At 36.4% G+C, this 18,492-nt stretch overlaps 1 protein-coding gene across 1 annotated transcript; it reads left to right on the plus strand.

Moving 5' to 3' along the window:
* Nucleotides 1-6,781: 6,781 nt before the first annotated feature.
* Nucleotides 6,782-18,228, plus strand: LOC124358514. The gene is made up of 9 exons (XM_046810809.1): nucleotides 6,782-6,881; nucleotides 7,348-7,498; nucleotides 8,105-8,255; nucleotides 9,333-9,552; nucleotides 9,640-9,739; nucleotides 10,790-10,943; nucleotides 11,672-11,743; nucleotides 15,840-15,941; nucleotides 18,125-18,228. Exons 1-9 carry the CDS (start codon nucleotides 6,856-6,858, stop codon nucleotides 18,226-18,228), a joined length of 1,080 nt encoding a protein of 359 aa, XP_046666765.1. The 5' UTR covers nucleotides 6,782-6,855.
* The last annotated feature ends 264 nt before the right edge of the window (nucleotides 18,229-18,492 follow it).

Below are 18,492 nucleotides of genomic sequence, written 5' to 3' on the forward strand. Positions count from 1 at the left end.
CCCCCACCCCCCCCCCCCCCCACCCCCCCCCCCCCCCACCCCCCCCCCCCCCATGATTGATGTGCGCTGTTATTAGTAGCCACATTAGAGAAGTTCAGCTTGTTGTTGTCTAGCTTGTAATAACTCCTATGATCAGCAAATTGATGTGTACTAATCCCTAGAAGACAAGACAGAGATTTAGAAGACGCTTTGAGTAATTTTTCTTAAACCTACTTGTGTTTGTTGCATTAATACAGACCTATTTTCTTATTACTTGGATAACATATTCCCTCCTAAATTTTATTTCAGGACATTTTCCTTCAGTTGAAAGTTTATCTTTAATGGTTTCCTTAGACAATTGGCGTGTTCGGGAGACTAAGCGGAGCTGTTACTGGCTAATTTATGGGTGTAAGACTTCAAATTAAAAATGAATAACTCATCTTTGTGAATATAAAAAATCATATTATTTTTCAATATTTTTAAAATATATATTGACTAGTTGAAGAAGAAGCCAAAATAATGTTATTCTTTTGTGCTCTTTTACTTGCATCAGCCTTAAGTGGGATTTGGTTGTGATTTCACCAGTATTTCTTATAATATTCATTTGTTATTTGAATGGCTTATAAACTTGTATAATGTATTGCTATTTCTCATTATAACGTTTATGAAATCGAGTAAAATTCATAATACGAGAAAAGTGATTCAGAAATTCAGGGCTAGTAAACTTTGTATACAACTTTCAACAAAACATCTTGCTCATTATAGAAAGGACAGAAACTACAATGGTAGACATTTTATTAATCGTTGTGGCCTTAATTTTTGCAGGTAACAGTGCTGGATGTTAATGACAAACCCACCAGAGTTCCTGTCGCGCAGTTATGCCATCACGGTGCCTGAGAACATCTCTATCAGCTCGGAGATTGTCAAGGTGGACGCTATCTCTAAAGACACTGGAGTCAATGCACAAATCATTTACACCATTGTAGAGGGTAACGAACAGGGGAAGTTTGACCTCCACCCTATTACTGGTGAGTACTTCTGGTTTGTTTATCCCTTAGATAGTAATAGAAGATAGCGAGTTACAACAGAGATAACGTGCAGGACCTTTTGTATGACGATGTTATGTGGCAGGAGTGATCTCAGTGGTACAGCAGGTAGACTACGAGCAGACCAAGTGGTACCTGCTGACCAAGGGTTACCCCACTCCAGTAGCCATCGTTGTAAACTGTTAGACTAACCACAACCCCAGTTGCACCTTCTGTATGATGATGTTATGTGACAGGAGTGATCTCAGTGGTACAGCAGGTAGACTACGAGCAGACCAAGTGGTACCTGTTGACTGTTCTGGCCACGGACCAAGGGTTACCCCACTCAGTACCCATCGTTGTAAAACTGTTAGACTACCACAACCCCAGTTGCACCTTTCTGTATGACGATGTTATGTGACAGGAGTGATCTCAGTGGTACAGCAGATAGACTACGAGCAGACCAAGTGGTACCTGTTGACTGATCTGGCCACGGACCAAGGATTACCCCACTCAGTAGCCATCGTTGTAAACTGTTAGACTACCACAACCCCAGTTTATCTTCTGTATGATGATGTTATGTGACAGGATTGATCCCAGTGGTACAGCAGGTAGACTACGAGCAGACCAAGTGGTACCTGTTGACTGTTCTGGCCACGGACCAAGGGTTACCCCACTCAGTAGCCATCATTGTAAACTGTTAGACTACCACAACCCCAGTTGCACCTTCTGTATGACGATGTTATGTGACAGGAGTGATCTCAGTGGTACAGCAGATAGACTACGAGCAGACCAAGTGGTACCTGTTGACTGTTCTGGCCACGGACCAAGGGTTTACCCCCACTCAGTAGCCATCGTTGTAAACTGTTATTAGACTACCACAACCCCAGTTGCACCTTCTGTATGACGATGTTATGTGACAGGAGTGATCTCAGTGGTACAGCAGATAGACTACGAGCAGACCAAGTGGTACCTGTTGACTGTTCTGGCCACGGACCAAGGGTTACCCCCACTCAGTAGCCAGACCACTGTAAAGTGTTAGACTACTACACAACTCCAGTTGCACCTTCTGTATGACGATGTTATGTGACAGGAGTGATCTCAGTGGTACAGCAGGTAGACTACGAGCAGACCAAGTGGTACCTGTTGACTGTTCTGGCCACGGACCAAGGGTTACCCCCACTCAGTAGCCAGACCACTGTAAATATCACCGTCTTGGACAGTAACGACAATGCTCCTGTCTTCTCCCAGACTGCATTCTCCGCTCAGGTCCCCGAAGACGTGCAAGTGGGAGAGATCATTCTAAAGGTGGGTTTTTACTAGACTCGATCTTTCTCAACAAAATCCTAGCTGACAACCAAAAAAGAATTTCAAACATTTAATAAAACTCAACTATAGTTTTATTATATCACTGATTAATCACTCATATAATTTTTATCCTTGAGATTAAATTATACACTTAAAAATTATAATTATGGATATAAAAAAAGGAAAATAAATATATTTAGTTTTTTGAATTGTATAAGTTTAAACAATGCATATATGGTAACTTTACACAAATATATATAACACACCTCAACACAGTCAAAACCTGATAGATTTATTTTGAGTATTAAACCTATTAAACAATTAATTTGGCTACTAAATAAATATGACACTAGGACTTTATAAAACTTATGTCTAAGCTGATATTATCGATCTGTAGATAGAATGTCATGAGTTAAATAATAATGGTCTTACTCCATCTCTGTTATTCAGCAAAATGTTTTCTCGCTAGTACCATAACTTTACATATTAATTGATTTTGTAATTTAATCATGTTGTTCAATCATGTACTAAGTTTTTAAATTCACCATTTGTTTGTAAGGTTTTGATGTCTCTGATAAGTTTCAACTGTTACGAACCAAGTTGATGTTCCAGCTGGAGGCTGCGGACCGGGACAGTGGTCCCAACGCGAGAGTGGGATATTCTCTGGAGTCGGGAGACTCTCTTCACCAGTTCAGTCTGGATCTGAACACTGGAGAGTTGTCGGTGGCCAAAACTTTGGACAGAGAGTCTGTAAGTTTTACGTACCCTTATAAGTCTTAAAACTTCATTTATTCAGCATATCACAAATGGCAACCAATTATAAAGTGAAGCAATTTTATTTTTATTACTTACCACTTTCTACAGATAAGTTCTGAAACAGTTTTATTTCTACCATTCCTTTATTTAAAAACCACAATGTAAAATTTTTGTTCATACTTAACTTATTGTAATTTTCGTGGTTTAATGGAATTCCCTTTAAAGAAACGACATTTAATGCACAAGTTAGTTGTCTCTTATTTTAGTGCTTTAAGATTAACAATTAAAGTTCACAACATCATAAAATTATATTTTATAGATTGCAGAATACAGCTTAACGATTCGGGCCTCTGACTTCGGCTCTCCTCAACTGAGTTCTACTGTCTTCATCAGTATAAGTGTCCTGGACGTAAACGATAATCCGCCAACACTGACCCAAGACAACTACACGTTCTTTGTCCAGGTAACCATTTAGATTCATTATCATAGTTGTATATTAAATATCATACACATTTTTGTCCAACATGGCGGATGAAACTGAAATATGATCATAATACTTTGTTGAAGCTTCTTTCTTATTGTAATCCTTTAATTAATTTAATTTTTACTTTTTTATATTAATCATACCATAACACCTTAATAGAAATCAAATTTAGTCAAGGATATGTTTTGGAATACCATAAGGATCTATCTTGAGTCCTCTATTATTTGACATTTGTATCATCGACAATCATTTGTATTGAAGGATGTAATGACCTGTATGCAGATGCTGCTACGTTGTTGCTTTGTTGCTGGGATATGATTGATACCTATGATTATCATCTTATCCTACAGTAGGAGTAGGTAGGAGTACTCGACAACACGTGTGTAACAGACTTCGCTATGTAATGTCAAGTCTGTAGTTCATTTAAATATTGACAGATAGAACCATAGAGAATTATAAGGCAAAGAAAATGTTACATCGCCCGGCAAACAAAAATTAAATTGTGTCAGCCAACTGATTTATAGATTTCGTCGACCCTCATCCAATTTAATGTTTGTGTCGTAACAGACCGTTCTTGTCTATGCAAACATTCATGTTGAAACATTTCTACAGATGAAAACTTTCCCGAGATAACCTTCCACACGGTAAATTCAAATTTTGTTTATTAAAACTGATTTCATATTTTTGTTTAAATAACAAGATTTTCAATTCATTTGCTTCGCACCCTTTTGTACAAGGCTAAAGTGATGCTTGTGGATATTCTTTTTTTAGCTCTCTCTTTCAGTATTTGAAAGTTTTTTCTACGATTTAGTTTTTAAGTAAACCTTAAGGTCACACGTAATCGTTAAAGAGTATTATAATGTTAATTAACTCTTCTTCTACACTGTGTTTTAAATAATTATTGAATAAGATGTAACAGTTTTTGTATTAATCTTTGTATTTAGTTTATCTCTATAAAGAGGATTTATTCTTCCATTATACAATATTGTTAAAAGTGACGATTGTCTTTAGACTATTAAACAAGTAAATTTATCACTCCTGAGTCTTGGTATCTACTGGCACATCAGACTGCTAGACTGTTAGAACTATACTTGTCTTTTCAACAAAACAACTGAATTCACACGGAGTACATGTTTTAATTCAGGAGGACAAAATGCCAGGCTGGGCTGTGGGTCAGATGATAGTGTCTGACGTTGACACCTTCCCCAACGGAGCTCCGTTTTCCTTCAGCATCTTGTCCGGCAATGCTGACCTGGCTTTCCGCGTGGTATCTGACGGCACTTTGTACACAGCAGCTCGCCTCAGCACGCGAGCTCGCTCTGTGTACTACCTGCAGGTACGCGTGGGTGACAGCGGCTTCCCTCCCCTGCCACACCGACTCTTGGATCACTGTCAAGGTACGCAATGTGTACACAAAATATTAAACTTACAGCTAAGCCACTCACAGCATATAAAGTAGCTGCATTTTATATACGGGATGAACAAAAATTTCAGAATATTTCTGCAGGAACGAACTTTAGAATAATTAGTTTTCGATAACATTTTAAGGTTTATAAAAAAAACTTTCAAACTAAGGATTTATTTTTTTTAAGAAGAGGTTGATCCCTTTTTAAACCTTGCTGTCCTTATTATGTTTTATAGTTTTTCGTTTTTAAAGTTTCTTAGTTTCTGTGTGGACACAGTATTTTTTCGTCACATTAATCCGTGACGAAAAATGGGTTCTCAATAAAAGGGTCAAAGTGACCCCATCATACATCGCCCATGACACTAGTGAATAGAGAACTGTACAGCTTTGGTTTGAAACCGTTTTCTCAAAGATTCGTGTCTGAGGAAATATTTATTCTTTCACGATTTTTAACCCACCCTATATATTCACGATGAGGTATTTAGTTTGTACTGACCGATCGCTGATAAAAGTATAAGAGCGTTTAATTCCTCTTTCCTAAGTCTTGTTTCATGGAATATTAAAGTTAATTTCTTATGACTTAGCTAATGTAAAATTACATAAATACGTAAATGTTGGTACTATTGAAAATGTTTGTATATAAAATATGACGTTTTTTCGCTTGAGTTCATGGAGTTACAAAACCTTTTTCAGAGTATCGAAAACACTTTTCAACACATTTTATATAGTAAAGGAGAATTATACAGGTTTATCAACTCAGTGATGTCATCATTGGGATATCAGGAAGTATTAATTTCACACAAAAATTTGGAATCTATTCTTCTGCCATATTTTATATGATTAATACAAATTTGTTGTTGAAGCTTTAAAATTTGTTCACTATGTTTCAATATGGCGCTCATATATAAAATTTATTGTGCGAACCCTTATTTTATCTATCTGTTTTGTGTTTTACATGATTCATAATGTTATTTTCACTTAACCGTTAACCACTAGGATGACTTACAATTTGAAAGCCTTTTATAAATAATTGTAAAAAGTTTTAATTCGAAACTTAACTTACTTTAATGCATATTACGAATACGTAAATATTTACAATTTTAAAATTTACCTCTTTAAACACAATTTTATTAATATTCTAAAACTGCGTTCCTAGCGGCTACACGGTTAAGTATATCAAAATAACACCAGGAAGCATGTAAAACCCAAGTCCGTTAGAAACGAATAGGGATTTCCATAATAAATTTCAAAGCTGACTGTCATATTGAAAAATGTAGAACGAATTTTAAAATTCCACATTAAAGTACGAGTAATAACTTCAATAATAATAACGAGTCATAATAAACTAGTAATGACAACGTTTTTTGTAATAATCATAAAATATAAGATAAATAGTTTGCTGTAAAATAAAAAAATGTCTGAGATCTCAATGTAGGCCTTCCTCACTGAATCATCCTGTATTGCAACTTACAGCTACTGTTCAGATAGTCATTACTTTTTATAAGTAAATTTTGTATGACTTATATAAACGTGTATAACGTATCATTAGATACTCATCATTATTTTTTCTTTCCGCAGGTTATAGAGGAGTCACAGTTCGCGCCGACAGTGCTGCCCCTTGAGGTGTTCATCATCGCCTATCAGGAGCGATGGCCCGGAGGTGAGATCGGTCACCTGATAGCCTCGGACCAGGACCCTTATGACACGCTGGTGTTCGCGATGGAGCCGAGCCCGCCAGGCCAGGGACAGTTCTCGGTGGAGCCTCGCCGTGGAGTTCTGACCGCCGGTCCCATGGTGGATGCTGGCCGCTAAACCCGAGCCTCAACATCTCTGTGTCTGACGGCAAGTTCACGACGTACACCACCGTCACCGTCCACGTGCTGCCTCTCTGGGAGGACATGCTGCAGCACAGCGTCAGCATCAGGTCCGCTAACAGTTTGTAGTGAAGAGTTAAGGGTGTTTGCCCAGAAGTTTAGGATATCATTTAGTATATGGATCTAGTATAACTTTGGACGCAATCCGCAATGGCCTTACTGTTTTCTGTATTGTGGTGGTGGAGAAAAGAGATTATGTTTGCCCACAATTTACTATATACCAGTTAATCATGATAAATTACAAAATCAATGATATGAGGAAAACAAGAACAAATTAAATATGGATTAAACTTTTTGAACTTTGAGGTTTACCGTGAAAAAACATTTATTAAGAAAAAATCATTCAAAATAATTAATTTTGTATTAAAATTTTTGGAGCCATTTTATCCTTTGATGTTAAAAATAACATTACCATTATAATTGTTAGGAAAATGTTTAGTGAAGTGTTTATGAATTAAGTACTAAGCGGCTGACGTTATAATTATTCTAACATGATGAAATGTCCCACTGCTTCAGGTTGCGGAGTATGACGGCCCATCACTTCGTGCTGCGGCAGTGGAAGAGCCTGGTGCAGCTCCTGGAGTCAGCGTTGCTGAGGCAGGTGTCACTGACCAGTTTGCAAGCTGTGGCTCACGGTGACCTTGACATACTCTTGACCATCACTGGGGTGAGTTTGAGATAATAGTGAACCTTGATAGTCAGTACAGAGTCTATGAAAGATCTGCGTAGCGATCATTGGTATCGATTTTGTTCGTGGGTCAATCAATGATCTAGATCAGTGTCAAACCGTCAAGTACGGAGACCAAATTGCTCGTCACACTTATGTAGAAATTGAGAATTTTCAAAATCTTTTTTTAAATTGAAAAATACTTTGTACAAGCATCATATTTGTAAACACACTTCCTGCAATTACTAGAAAATATGTTTACTCTTTAACATTTGACGTAAGAGTTTGAATTTATTTTAAACCCTAAGGAAATATAAATTCAATACCTTTAAATTGTTTCTTTGGAATGCTTGGTGCGCAAAAGTACCATAGCATCCTTTGAAATTTCTTTAACAGGAAAGTTATTAAAATCCATGAGCACGGAAAACATTTAACTGCCCGTATTGAATTCTTGTAACAAAAATTCATTTTCAGTAACTACAGTTTTGTAACCCAGGGGGTGGAGCCTGCGGTGCTCAGCGAGGCTTTAAAGTCAGATTCATTGTCAGTGCAACCTGTGGGTATTGTTTGGATTTCCCAGGGTGTAACCATAGTTTTGGAACCCAGGGTGTGGAGCTGGCGGTGCTCAGCGAGGCTCTACAGTCCGCTGGGCTGAGCGGGGCCAACTGGTCATGCGACTGCCACAACGGCGCTCTCTCTCTGCCGCCAGAAGGTTCAGATACAGCGGGACTTGGTGTTCACAGTGGCCACAGACCACGTCAGTTTCGTGTGTCCTGGCCACTCCCACCAACTCTACTGCGCCTGCAACCTCGGCTATGGAGGTCGGTTTATCATTATAAACTTACTTATACTGCATGTTGGCTGAGCGTTAACGAATCCTATCACACGCGGAGGGGGGAAATCACTTCTGTCACTCCGTCTGTCAGCACGATCTCTTGAAAACGAACTGAGCTATAAAATTTAAATCGTGAATGGTTCATATCTATAAGAGTAACATTGATTAGGATTATGGAGCATGTCACTCCATAGGGTTTTTGTTGTGCCTTAACGAATATTTTTACATTGGTCTTGTGGATAACGAGAAAATAGTAGAATAAACAAATTTGTAAACAATCTCAGTATAATCAAAACACACATGTACCCTTATCTCAACATATTCAACACTATATATGGTGTCTAGGTGTTTTAGATTTTATTTTTATCACTGCTATGAAATCCAAGTCTAATGAACTAAACGTGAGTTTATCATATTGAAAACATTAATCTATACATATACACTTGAAATTTTGCATGACGCTTCATTCAATTTCAAGAAACTCTGAGTCTGATGATAGTGCATTTCACTCCATGAAATTTACTGAACGTTGGTGAATATTTCTAAATTAGTCTTGTGTGGAACCATGATGGCAACAAGAATTAATCTGTAACCAAACTGAGTGATATGATATTTCAATACGTGAATGTTTATTCGTATTGTAAAAATACAAATAATAGACTGAAAATGAGGTGTAATAATTGTGACAGATTTTATTTCATTATTTGAATTTTATTACTATCCCTAGTTCACAGAAACCTTTATTATTTGAACATTGCTATGAAACCTAATTTATCAAGTTGACAAGATATATCGAGAAAGTTTTCATCTGTAAACATTATATTTGAATGAAACTCAGAATCTGGCTGAACGTAATTGAAAGCTATCACTAATTAGCCTGACTCCATTTCTGTGGGGTGTGGTGTACTCTTAACTCGTAAAATAATTGAGGAGTTTTCCTTGTATTTAAATGCTCTCTCTAATTTGCGGTGTTACATGGCAGGGGAATACTGTGAGGAGATTCTCCCGGGTGGCGACTGTGGGTGTCCACCTCCTCAGGGGTGCATGCCCCAGGCGGGGGCCCCTGGGGGCTACATCTGCGTACCTCCCTCCTGCCCTCCATCTCACTCTTGTCCCCCCCCCGCCGTTACCGCGCCAGCATCCACTGGGAGGAGCTGGTGGCGATCGTCGTGGCCATCCTCATAGTCTCGTGTCTTGTACTCGTATTCGTCCTCTACAGGTACGAGTATTGTTATGTATTGCTTTTGATGTGATTTAGATTGTATGTGAGCATCAACCGACTAAATACTGTACTGTCGTGTTGCAGACGCTGCCACCGCATCAGTCCTGGGAACAGGGTGGAAAAGTCGGAACTGAATCACGTCATCAAGAGAACCTCCAAACTCAGTAACCTCCAGGTTACACAGGTAAGATTGAACGTAGATTAAGATTGTAATCTAAATGTATTTGTATGGACACGCATAATTTGCACATTTCTTCTTTAATGTGTCTCCGAGGAGCTTTGGAACATCCTCTCAAAAACCCTGTTCCTTCCTCAAAATAGAGGGAGGTTTTTTTAAATCTGGTTGGGAAAATGTGGTGAAAGAATCATATTACGTTTCCAGAATACTTCTTTAAGTGCAGACAAGTGAGAAAATGCAGAAACCAAAACAATAATTTTAGTTTATTATCTGAGAGATTTCGGAAATCTTAAACGATGAAACCATCGAAAAATACCCATTAAACATTGACACTAAAAATTATTTTAGACATGTAATTGATAACAAATTAAATGAACTCTTAAAAAGGTCCCAAAAATAATAGTTTAATATTTTAAAAAAGAACCCAAACTATCACACTAAAAAAAAGAATAAACAGTGACTCACCATTACATGTTAACTAAGCCAGAGAAAACCAAGCTTTTGTAATAATGGAAATAAAACAATATAACGAACGAATATTATAGTTTATAAAAACAGTAACATAAAATATATATAACGATCCTACCGAAAAATAATAGACTTCCTTATAATCATCACTCATTAGACAAAAAGGAGATTAAATAAATCAAACTAATGAAACCCAAAGGGCCAGTACTTAGAGGATTACGAAAAATTCGCGAAGAAGGATTGCCATTAGGTCCCGCCATAGCACCAGCGTATAAAATACCCAGACTTTCTGGATAAAATACTTGGAATAAAATTTAAATTAAAACATAATCACAGCCTAAGACACTGTTTAGAATTAATCAATTCACCAGGATAAATTTGCTTGCTAATCAGTTTTACTTTGGAACAAATTACTTTACCTTAAATTGAAAATCTTTTTAACTTCCAGGAAGTCAGCCTAGCTAAGAGCTTAAACATCAACAGCTTCGAAAATGAATTTATTTTCCCTGATATAAAAATTGGACATCAATGTAATGTTTTATTAAAGATGTTTTATAAAAATTGTTTATCCTGGTGATGTTGGAACAGCCCTCCAGGCCAACGTCGTACACGTGCAGTTCTAACAACGAGGTTTTCTCAGCCGTGGCGCTCAACAACGCCGAGAGAGGGACAGCGGAGTCAGACAACGTGCCGCCAGACTACAGGCGCAACCTCATGAGTCCCCATCACAAGATCAACAACGGTACGTATGTACAGGGTGTCCAGAAATTACTCAACCTAGAAACAGTCCACGTGTAGAGAAATGAATATCGGACCTCCTTATTTTTCGGTCCATCTCACTGTGTATGGGTAATTGTTAATTTCTAGAAATCTATTATTGGTCCAAAGTATGTAATTTTACCTAAATGCAGATGTTGATCTAACAAGGTTTTACGAGTAAGGAAATTTCTAATAGTTTATAAAATACGGGTTAAAATTTGTGTTCATTATAAAAACTATGATTCTGAATTTCATAAAAAGCCATATAAGCTAAAATAAAACATGCCCTTAAATACTGAACATTTTGACCCATATTTTACATATATGTTCAATAAATATAAATATCGTTCAAAATAATTTGAAGTTTATTATTTAAAGTCTCATGGATTTATTTTTCTTAGCCATTTTACACTAGATTCAAAGAAAATAGGTATGGAAAGTCTTTTTTTAATTTAAAGACGTATACAAATTAGTTCTTAGCTGTATAATATAAGTAAATAATTATTGATAACTTCTAAAATATAGATTATGTAAATAATTTTGTTTCTAATAATACAAACAATAAAACTCATCTGTTATAATATAAATTTAAAATGTATATTCACTGTTTCCTCAATGCTCGATCAGACGCGTGATAACATTTCTAAAGAACACCCTGTACAGTTATGATAATTACGTTATTTACTAAAGTTTAACTTTTGTTTTTTTTAGATTTAAAACAAACTGCAGACATCCCCCTACACCAGGTTATACCCGCAGAAGATGATACAAGAACGATTGGAGGTAAGTATAAATGATTTTCAATGAAAATTAAGGAAAATAAAACATAATTTACAATTTGAATAGTGTTTTAATGAATAAGTATTTAATACTAACTTTGCAAGTGTACATCTGTCAATTCTTTTTGTGCAAAACTAAGGTATTAATCTACCCCATTATCTAGATAAACATAAAAACTCATTTAAATATTATTTCAGTGTCAGTTTTGATAACTACTGTACACGTGACATTAATGAAAAGTTTTAATTTATTGTAATTTAAAATACCAAATACTGCGGATGGCCTACAATATTATACGACCATATAATGACATTTTATTATTTCCTCCAATATTATTCATAATTACAGTTACTCTCGAATTGATATTTGGTTGGTGACTTTAACGTAAAATACTGGTAATATTGTATATCGTCGACCTATATTTGTTTCATCGAGTTGAAGTAATTATTGGCTATACACTTCTATTACAATAAACAATAATATTATTACAATTGGATAAAAAATAAAGATTAATCTTAACAAATTAATCAACTACGGATAATTTAAATGGAAAGAAAACCGTTAATGTAATCGGCAACACAGGAAGAGTTAGGATTATAATGTGAGGTGCGTAGAATATGTCCGAAATTTTATATTACTAATTAGTATTTGCTATTCCCAAGTTTTAGCTTGACTTGAAAGCATTAATACCGCTACTATTATATTCGTATTCTACTTAACACTTTTTGTTAAACGGATAAAGAATTTACAGATTTTACTTATAGTTAATGTTGTATGCTTTTTATATAAATTTGTTATATGTTTTTTAATAAGCATTTCTCACTTTAACTCTAATAGTAAACCAGCCCGTTTTACCTTAGCTATATTTAACATTAATTTTTAAATTAGGCACTTATATTACTAATTTCTGTTCTACTATGAACAGTAGTAGCGGTATTACAAACCTGGTCTGTTTTTTGAGTCACAAACAGGATCTCCGGCTTTTGTAGATGTTATGTATCAAGCCAGACGGAATCTGTATGTAGAATAGAATAGAATAGAATAAAATAGATATCGCGAACAGGATCTCCGGCTTTTCTAGATGTCATGTATCAAGCCAGACGGAATCTGTATGTAGAATAGAATAGAATAGAATAAAATAGATATCGCGAACAGGATATCCGGCTATTCCGGATGTCATGTGTCAAGCCAGATGGAATCTGTATGTAATGTGAGCTGTAGTTCAAGAACAGTAATGGCGGAATTACCAACCTGGTGCGTTTGTTGAGTCACAAACAGGATCTCCGGCTTGTCCGGATGTCATCTGTCAAGCCAGACGGAATCTGTATGTAATGTGAGCTGTAGTTCAAGAACAGTGATGGTGGTATTACAAACCTGATGCGTTTGTTGAGTCACAAACAGGATCTCAGACTTGTCCGGATGTCATCTGTCAAGCCAGACGGAATCTGTATGTAATGTGAGCTGTATTTCAAGAACAGTAATGGCGGAAATTACCATTCTGATGCGTTTGTTGAGTCACAAACAGGATCTCCGACTTGTCCGGATGTTATCTGTCAAGCCAGAACGGAATCTGTATGTAATGTGAGCTGTAGTTCAAGAACATTGATGGCGGTATTACAAATCTGGTCCGTTTATTGAGTCGCAAACAGGATCTCCGGCTTGTCCAGATGTCATGTGACAAGCCAGACGGAATCTGTATGTAATGTGAGCTGTAGTTCAAGAACAGTGATGGCGGTATTACAAACCTGGTCCGTTTATTGAGTCGCAAACAGGATCTCCGGCTTGTCCGGATGTCATCTGTCAAGCCAGACGGAATCTGTATGTAATGTGAGCTGTAGTTCAAGAACAGTGATAGCGGTATTACAAAACCTGGTCCGTTTATTGAGTCGCAAACAGAATCTCCGGCTTGTCCGGATGTCATGTGACAAGCCAGACGGAATCTGTATGTAATGTGAGCTGTAGTTCAAGAACAGTGATGGCGGTATTACAAACCTGGTCCGTTTATTGAGTCGCAAACAGGATCTCCGGCTTGTCCGGATGTCATGTGTCAAGCCAGACGGAATCTGTATGTAATGTGAGCTGTAGTTCAAGAACAGTGATAGCGGTATTACAACCCTGGTCCGTTTATTGAGTCGCAAACAGAATCTCCGGCTTGTCCGGATGTCATATGTCAAGCCATACGGAATCTGTATGTAATGTGAGCTGTAGTTCAAGAACATTGATGGCGGTATTACAAATCTGGTCCGTTTATTGAGTCGCAAACAGGATCTCCGGCTTGTCCGGATGTCATGTGTCAAGCCAGACGGAATCTGTATGTAATGTGAGCTGTAGTTCAAGAACAGTGATGGCGGTATTACAAACCTGGTCCGTTTATTGAGTCGCAAACAGGATCTCCGGCTTGTCCGGATGTCATCTGTCAAGCCAGACGGAATCTGTATGTAATGTGAGCTATAGTTCAAGAACAGTGATGGCGGTATTACAAACATGGTCCGTTTGTTGAGTCGCAAACAGGATCTCCGGCTTGTCCGGATGTCATTTGTCAAGCCAGACGGAATGTGTATGTAATGTGAGCTGTATTTCAAGAACAGTAATGGCGGAATTACCAACCTGATGCGTTTGTTGAGTCACAAACAGGATCTCCGACTTGTCCGGATGTCATCTGTCAAGCCAGACGGAATCTGTATGTAATGTGAGCTGTAGTTCAAGAACATTGATGGCGGTATTACAAATCTGGTCCGTTTATTGAGTCGCAAACAGGATCTCCGGCTTGTCCGGATGTCATCTGTCAAGCCAGACGGAATCTGTATGTAATGTGAGCTGTAGTTCAAGAACAGTGATAGCGGTATTACAAACCTGGTCCGTTTATTGAGTCGCAAACAGGATCTCCGGCTTGTCCGGATGTCATGTGTCAAGCCAGATGGAATCTGTATGTAATGTGAGCTGTAGTTCTAGAACATTGATGGCGGTATTACAAACCTGGTCCGTTTATTGAGTCGCAAATAGGATCTCCGGTTTGTCCGGATGTCATGCGTCAAGCCAGTCGGAATCTGTATGTAATGTGAGCTGTAGTTCAAGAACAGTGATGGCGGTCTTACAAACATGGTCCGTTGGTTGTGTCGCAAACAGGATCTCCGGCTTGTCCGGATGTCATTTGTCAAGCCAGACTTTTTACGTATTTCTGAATATATCTAAAGTAGCGTTATCTAAAAATATGCCTTAATGTCAATAGAATGCAAAGCCTTTTCGCTGTTTTACCCAGTAATATTTTTGTACCAATTTTTCATATTATGGTATCCGATTGGTTAAGTGTACCTAATTTTATTGTAGGTTTTATAAAACTGATATCGGTAAGCCCCATTAGAAAGAATTCACGTTCAAGGCTCGATGAAGGTTCGAATGGGGGGTTATAAAACGGGTTATAATTTGGAAAATAAATTTTAGCGACCTTAATTCTTTATCTTAGACTCACCCACAACCAATCGTCAGACACCAAAATACTATTTATAATACATTAGTAGTTGGATTATAAATAGTATTTTTGTGTTATACTGATATTTATACTGACTAGTGTTATTCAAGGAGTTACTCGAAAGAAATAATTTTAATCTAAAAGCTCTAAAGATTATTGATTTTGTGCTAAATTATTGGTTGTATAAATTAAAATAGAAATTAAATTAAACTAATTTAAGTAGGGGTTTTATGTTTGCACATTTATTGAAGAACAAAAGTTGTGTGTTGGTAACCACTCAAAAGGTTTACATCGAATTGTGTAAAAGTTTGTTTTACTTGAAAAACTAAAAGTCACACACACTAAACTGCATAAACCAAAATCTGGCCTGAAAATAAAACACTTCGAAAATAATGAATTAAAATAAATATTTTCTCCACAAAAGTTACCCCAAATAAACAAAGAAAGCTGTACGTATGTGTCTTTGAACAAAAATCAAACTAATGAAACTCAAATACTTACAAAAGTTACTTAAAACGAGTCTTCCAAAATTCAAAAGTATAACTTATAATAAAATTTACTGTATTAGTTATAAAAAATTTTGTAAACCTTGTAATATTTTATATATGTTGATCACGTGTTCACTTGCAGGATTCCACTGGGACTGTACGGAGTGGTTGCAGAACGGCGATGTCCACACAACCATCCTGGGCGACTCTTCCAGTTACCATAGCAACGATAGCTGTCTCACAGGTAGCCCACATACAGTCATCAATTACTGCTATACATAAAGTATTGTCCGTAGGAGATGTAATAGTTTCTGGTAATTATTTCAACCAGATGTGTAGCAAAAGAAGCGAGCTTTAAGAAAGAAAGTTCACAACTACCTATATCTAAAGTAATTTCCATGAACCAACAAATTGTAGTAGACCAATCATTTCTGTTGATTTAAATTCGAACTCTAGCAATTAAAATTTCGTAGATTTTTAATTTAGTTAAAAAAACGGATTAGAAAAATAAATTAATGGAAGTAAATATATTAATGACAAACTGATTAATTAGGTGGAAGAGCAGAACTATTTCACTGCGTTTACAATATAATAAACGAATAATTGATAATTTAATCATTACATAAATTTTAAACTGGGATTTAAAGTTGAAAATTTTTTTTTATGTGGAAATCTAGATATTTATATATAATATTCTCACAAATAATAATAATATTCAATTAAAAATAAATATTGGCATTGAAATATATATATTAGTCTCATTGCTTTAAATAAGTTTCGTTCTTGCCATCCTCTAGGACAACCTGATGGCTTGATGTCTGGATGCAAAATTTTACGATTTATTTCATGTTTATTCTCTTTTAGACAAGTTTAAAATTTGATGTTATTCATTGTTCACCTTGAACATCTAACTCAATTGTTCAGTCATGCTCGTTTCCCTTCTTTTGTTTCTTTGGTTCACTTTCCTTATCACCATACCACGTTGTTGGAACTGTTCTTGTATGTGGGATGAAGTAAGATTGTATTTAATACTCAACAGAAACATATTTTTCTATCCCATTGCATTTAATATGTTCGTATGTGGCATTCTCTAGGACAAGCTGAGATTGCCTTCACGATTGAAAAAATACAAAATCACTAGCCTATTTATAATAATTTTTTAAGAATAAGTTTCTGTAAATTTTCCGATTTCTTTCAAGTCTATTCCATTTTCGACACTTTTGAAAGTAAATTCGGCTCCTTGTTTACCTTGAAGATCTAACTTAATTGTTCAGTCATGCTCGATTCCTTTCTTTTGTTCACTTTCCTTTTCACAATTCCATGTTGTTGGATTTTTTTGTACGTGGGAAAATATACAATTGTATTTAATATTCAAGAGAAATATATTGTTCCATCCCACTGCATTTAATATGTTCGTACGTAGCATTCTCTATACAATCTGAAATTGTCTTGATGATTGGAAAATCACCAGCCTATATCTGTAATAATTTCTTAAATTAACATTTCTGCAGATTTTCAAATTTCTTTCAAGAGTAATCCCTTTTTTCGACACATTTTAAATTTGATTCGGTTTTGGAAACCACAATCAGTGCTTTTATTTCCTTGCTAATCATGAGATTTAACTCAAATTTACTCTTCAATGGAGTAAAAAGTAGTTCCCCGCGCCATACTAATAAGCCAATAACGATACATAATAGAATAAAAATCTATGCAATATTTAATAATGAAACTTTCCTTATCACCATACCACGTTGTTGGAACTGTTCTTGTATGTGGGATGAAATAAGATTGTATTTAATACTCAACAGAAACATATTTTTCTATCCCATTGCATTTAATATGTTCGTATTTGGCATTCTCTAGGACAAGCTGAGATTGCCTTGACGATTGAAAAAATACAATCCCATTGTATTCAATATGGTAGATCATCAAATACTGCAGGAAAATGCCTATTCTTTTTCCAGATTTTGTTTCCCGAAGGATTGCTCATTTCAAGCATCATATTTATAGTATACAAAATTGTAACATCTGATTCGGTTTTAGATGTACTACTATGTAGTCTCAAATTTGCTCTTCATTAGATCTTTCATTTACACCTGTTTTTCAAAATATTTTTCAACGCTGAGATGAACCATAAATGGTAACTGATTGTAGAATTTCTATAATTCATTTCGAAGGGTTTTACTATTTTAATATATCAGGGTTTGCTCACAGTTATCTTTTTCAGGAATTGCAGATAACAGATAACAGCACCTTGTCTCCAGCGCTGTGCTAACAAGCTCCTCAGGAATCCTGGACACTAAACCGAAAAGTTCAAGGAACTAAGCTTATATGGGAGTTTTATCACTCTAGATGTCTACTTGTAATCAGGCTTTTAGTGATATAAATGTACTTGTCTTCCCATATTGGTACAATTGATTTTTTTAGGTGACCCTGCTCGGGAACTGGCGACCCTAGACACCAAACTGAAAAGACAAGAGGATCAGATGATCCCGTACGGGTTTCCCAGGAGCCGAGACATCTGCTTGTAACCACTCTTCTAGTGTTACATATACAACTGTTTTCATATCTCTAGGTGACCCTGCTCGAGAACTCGCGACCCTGGACACTAAACTGAACAGTCAAGAGGATCAGATGATCCCGTACGGGTTTCCCAGCAGTCGGGACATCTACTTGTAACCACGCTTCTAGTGTTACATATACAACTGTTTTCATATCTTTAGGTGACCCTGCTCGGGAAACTGGCGACCCTAGACACTAAACTGAACAGTCAAGAGGATCAGGTGATCCCCTAC

This window comes from Homalodisca vitripennis, chromosome 3 (assembly GCF_021130785.1).
Source record: "Homalodisca vitripennis isolate AUS2020 chromosome 3, UT_GWSS_2.1, whole genome shotgun sequence".
Lineage (NCBI taxonomy): Eukaryota > Metazoa > Arthropoda > Insecta > Hemiptera > Cicadellidae > Homalodisca > Homalodisca vitripennis.

What these genes read in the sequence shown, in the direction of transcription:
- LOC124358514 (XM_046810809.1), top strand. Translation starts at nt 6,856, where the DNA reads ATGCTGCAGCACAGCGTCAGCATCAG. An exon ending in GTAACCTCCAGGTTACACAG is followed by an intron (nt 9,740 to 10,789) that starts GTAAGATTGAAC and finishes ATGTTGGAACAG; the next exon opens with CCCTCCAGGCCAACGTCGTA. An exon ending in CAACGATAGCTGTCTCACAG is followed by an intron (nt 15,942 to 18,124) that starts GTAGCCCACATA and finishes TGATTTTTTTAG; the next exon opens with GTGACCCTGCTCGGGAACTG.